At 28.0% G+C, this 5,096-nt stretch overlaps 1 protein-coding gene across 1 annotated transcript; it reads right to left on the bottom strand.

The window, feature by feature from the left end:
• Positions 1 to 930: 930 nt before the first annotated feature.
• Positions 931 to 4,221, bottom strand: cand_010060 (uncharacterized protein; the record flags this gene model as incomplete). The annotated part of the gene is made up of 1 exon (XM_067211245.1): positions 931 to 4,221. The coding sequence occupies one exon, from the start codon at positions 4,219 to 4,221 to the stop codon at positions 931 to 933; it is 3,291 nt and encodes a 1,096-aa protein (XP_067069167.1).
• Between the last annotated feature and the right edge of the window lie 875 nt (positions 4,222 to 5,096).

The following is a 5,096-nucleotide window of genomic DNA, read 5'->3' as shown; positions in this document are numbered from 1 at the left end:
GATATACCTTTATTAACTCGAGATTTTAAATCTCTTTTTTTTATATTCAATTTAGGTAAGGATAAAATACTTCCTGAAGATAGTGAATTTCTACTTGTAGAGGTACCTTCTGTAATGTGGTCCTTTTTGAATGATCCTCCCAATTCTGTACCTAATATATCTTTGACTTGGGGTTTAAAATTTCCTTTTTTGCCTAAAATTCCAAAGATATTATTATAATTCATTCTTTTTTTCTTCGTTTTTTTAGTTTTATCTTCTAAACTTAGGGTAGCTTTATATGTTGAAGGTTTGTTACTCGAAGACTTCAGTGAGAATTTATCTTCTAGGTTTGAAAGTTCTGCAAGAAATTCTTCATCTTCATTTCTTACTTGCGTACTATCCACATGGTTAGTTAAATGACTATTTTTATTAGTCAACTCTTGCTGTTCTTGGCTCTGGGAGGAGTGTATAGCATGCTCAGAGGATTGAGAAGGGACTCTTTTCAATATATCTAGAAAAGATAAACTATCTCCATTATTATCCAAGCTAACATCAAAATCACCTTTTTTTAAAGGATATTGTTGCATAATTGAATTAGAGCCTTTTGAACTGTTAAAATTACAAAGTAAACAAATAGTCAGTATAATTATCCATCTAATATATATCCTCATAACATATTCTTCGGATTTTTAAAGCTTTAAAAGAGTGAAGTTTATAATAAAGCTGTATGTGTTACCTAAAATAACTTAAGATTTATTTCAAAAAATCCTTTAATTGTTTTATGAGTTATGTTGAAAAAGGGAAGTCCAACCAGATCTTTATATAATAAACTTGCCGCCAAACATGCATGCATTTGAAATAAAGAACACATAATGGACAACCCACTACCGGTATAGAGTACACTATGTTATAAATTAAAAATAATATTGTCTAATACAATTAGAAAACATACTATTTAGATATAGTATTCCTAACTATAGAATTTAAATGTTCGATTTCTTTCACCGAAAGAGCTAGAATCTCATCAATTACACTTTCATCCGTGTTCTTATCTAAAAATACATAAAAGTCAGATCTCTTAGGTGAATAAAATAGATAAAATAAACCATAATCAATTATTGTGTGACAGTGAAATACATGTTTTAAGCTACATATAAATCTTCCAAGACGACTAGCCCATTGCAAACCACCTGCTACTCTTTTTATTGATTTTAAATTTTTTGAAATGAATAATGTAGAATTAATATTCATATCTTCATTATTCATATATTTTGTGTCTACAATCTCATCTAATGGGGAATTTTCTGAAAAAGATCCTTCCCTAGTTAGAGTTTCTTGAGTATCAAGAGCTCGATTTGAAAATTCTTGAGAATGATATTGTTGAACAGGAGATTTAATACTCAATGGAGATTTCAAATTATAACTTTCCTCCTCAGTGAGTGAATTAGCTGAATATAGTTTTTCAGGATCAGTTTCAATATATTGTTGCGTAAGCTCTTGTTTCTGATTTTCAATATTGGTATTACTCATATTATGTAAGTCATATTTTAAAGTGGATGATACAATATCGGGAGACTCAACTTCAAATATTTCTATCAAATCATCTATGGGTTTTACTTGAGAGATATCAATACCAGGTTCAAATTCACTTTCCAAAGATTTTAATCCACTTTCTTTTCTTTTTTTTACAATTTTTCTTTTTGGTACATGAGTTAGCTTTTGTTGGACTGGTAATAATTCCTTCTTTTCAAATTTTTCAACTAAATCCCGGACAAGACCCTTACTTCGTATTATTGGTTTTCTGGTAACACTTTCTGGAATAGGTTTTACTACTACTTCTGGTGTTTGCAAAGAAACTGGTTCTACAGATTCAAATGAACTTGGAGATTTTTGTAAATAATCATTCTCCAAATTATCTGTTGGTAATATTCTTTCTACTTGATCCTGTGCTTGTGATAAAAAAATCTGACCTTCATTATTTTGTGATTTAGGTAATTCATGGGGTACTATTCCAATTGGTGACATTGGAGTCAGTGTAGGACTTGGTTTGTAAATTTCTGGTGTCTCTATATACTCAACTAAATTAGTTCCCTCCTGTTGTGAAGAAGATAATCCAAGCATACTAGGAATTTTTTCCGAATATTCAGTTTGTTCTATTTCTTCACTTTGATCATCAGAAATTTGTATTGGAATAGATAATGAAGGTTCATCATAGGATATCTCACTTGGTATATCACTATTTGGATCTAAAGAAGTTAATTCAATAGAATTACTTTCACCTATTCTTTTTTTCACTTCATCATCTACATTAATAATTTGATTCGTATCTGATAATGAAGACTCAGATATTTTATTATCCAAATTATTCCCACGAGTCTCACTTGTTTGAGCCTCATATGTTTCTGTAGGTAATTCCATATTATCAGCAATCTCTTTAATCAATTTGAGAGCTCTCTTATGTTGTAAATTTTCAATATTAATTTCATCTTCAGGAGAAGTTTCCTTTAATATATCATAAGGATATGAATTTTCTTTATATATTAGTGGATTAATATTCGAATTCTCAATAATTGTGTTTTCTCCAACAGTTTCATCATATTTATCATTAGAACTTAATGTAAATGAAGAATTAGCTAATCTATTTTGTATAAGACTTGATTCTTTAGTTCCAGTATATTTGGGGCTCCTGCTTGCCTCTTCAATTTTTTTCTCTTCGCTAAGTGTTATATTATTTATATCATCATTTAAATGTAATTTTGTTTCATTAGATCCCTTTTGAATTATCTCATTATTTTCTAATTCCGGTTGTTCATAGAATAGTTTATCAATATTTTCACTATCCTGTGATTTATCTAATTCCTCAGACTTTTCAAGTTCATCCAAATCTTCAGTATAAGCTATTTCATATTCATCTAAATTAGTTCCAATTTTTTCCTTAAATCCCCCTAGAAAACCTTCAATACTTTCATCTTGATATTTAAGTTCAAGTTCATCTTCATCTTCATCTTGATATTTAAGTTCATCTTCATCTTGATACTTAAGTTCATCTTCATCTTGATATTTAAGTTCATCTTCATCCTGATATTTAAGTTCATCTTCATTTTCTAGTTTTGAAGTAAACGTTGAAATTCCCTTTAAATTAGATTCATCTTTATATTTAACTTCATTTTCATAGTTTGAAATGGTAGAAGCATCCATCTCTCTATTAGATGCATCATCAAATAACTCTCTTAAAGTAATATCCTTATCTTTATCTTGTATTTTATGATCATCTAATTCCTCTAAATTATCTAGTGATTTATTAGCAGAGTAATCTTCATAATTCGTTTTTGCAGGTTTATAAGAAACTTCATACATCAAATTATCTCTAAATTTTTCAAGTATTTTTGATGGTTCAAAATGCCCTTGTCTTTTTGATTCTTCACTTTTTTTTAAATCACCGACTTTACCTTTATTTTCATGAATTACATCCTCATCGTTATGTTCAAGTTCAAAATTAAAAGTTTTATGCAAAGTTGGATCTATTCTAAGTGCTTGAGATATATCACTTTGTTGAGTTACTTCACTAAAATGTTCAACTTTAGATTTATCATACTCTGGTAAATTGTTTTTATCTATAAATAATTTATCTTTACTTTTGTCTATAATTTCTCCTGGTGGTGATATTGGAGAATATAAAGATTCCTCAAATTGATGTAAATTAGAATTATTACTGTTTAATTGTTTAGCTTCTGAAACCTCAACTTCGTTGTATTCAGATCCTTCTTCCCCATAAAGTCCTTTAAAATCACTTGGTAATTTAATACTTGCATCAAGACTACTTACTTCACCAGAATATGATAGTTCAGATATATCTGATTTTTCAAAACTTTTATATGTAGGTTTTTCTAAAATATCAGAGGAATCTTCATCTATATTTTTTTGTTGTGATTTTTTCCCAAATATACTAAGTAATTTTTCAAAAAAACCAGGTTTTTTTTTTAAAGTTTCATCATTTAAACTTGTTTTACTATCCAATATGTCTTGCTTCTTCATATCAAGTGGTTCATTGCCTAAAAAATTATTTATTTTAGCCGACGTTTCTCCAGATTGACCTATTTTATCTATTTTATTACTAGAATTATCTGGTACTTTATTATCTGGTGAAAAATATTGATATGAAAACTTAGAATCCGCAATACCCACATATATAAAAAAAGTTAGTAATATTAATATATAATTATGTTTCATATGAACTTTCATATAAGCTTTAGAAATAAAACAAATTCAAATATAAATTCTAACCTTATAATTTTAATAATTTCTTAAAAAATAATTTTTAGATCCCTAGTAGCGTCGTGTCCTTTACTGAAGTTAAACTTACATAACTATAATATAAACTATGAAATTTTTAAGAGATCAATATCATAAATGGTTATGATGAGATGCCAATTTATTATAAATAATTTGCAGCTTCTCTTTCAGCATTTACAATTTCTTCACTAGTAAATAAATCAGGTCTCTTTCTCATTACACTAGATTTAAGCTTTGGAGGGAACTTCATAATCCACTCCCTTTCATTTTGAGCCTCCTCAATTTCTCTTATTGTACCTAAACTTCTTCTTTTAGAATTATTAGTATTCTCTAGTCTTTCTTCTCTCGTTCCCCTTAAATTCCCTCTAACATACTTTTTACTTGAATCTGAATGACTATTTCCATGAAACTCTAATATATTATTTTCTTGATCAGGTACTCCATTAGCATTGTAATATTGTGCCTTACTATCTTCTAATTCAAATTCATTTTTATTATCATGAAGATTCTCACTTTTTAAGTCATTTGTTGGGTGTTCTACTTCATCATTTATTAATTTATCTGTAGAAGTTTGAACATTATGAGATGAATCAAATGTTTGAATACTTTGTTCCCCTTTATCTAATAAAGGGCCTTGATATTGTTGTATTTCTAATTGATTATTTCCATCATAATTATTTAAGGGAATTTTATGACCTGTTGATAATGGTTTAACTTCTCTTGAACTACTATATTTCAACTGTTTAATTATATCATTAATTTCAATTTTTAGTTTTTTTTGACCATCTTTTACTATATCTATGCTGGGTAGTATGCTTGAAATA

Source organism: Cryptosporidium andersoni, assembly GCF_001865355.1.
Source record: "Cryptosporidium andersoni isolate 30847 chromosome Unknown contig_125, whole genome shotgun sequence".
Lineage (NCBI taxonomy): Eukaryota > Apicomplexa > Conoidasida > Eucoccidiorida > Cryptosporidiidae > Cryptosporidium > Cryptosporidium andersoni.
This window is presented reverse-complemented; position numbering and strand designations above follow the sequence as displayed.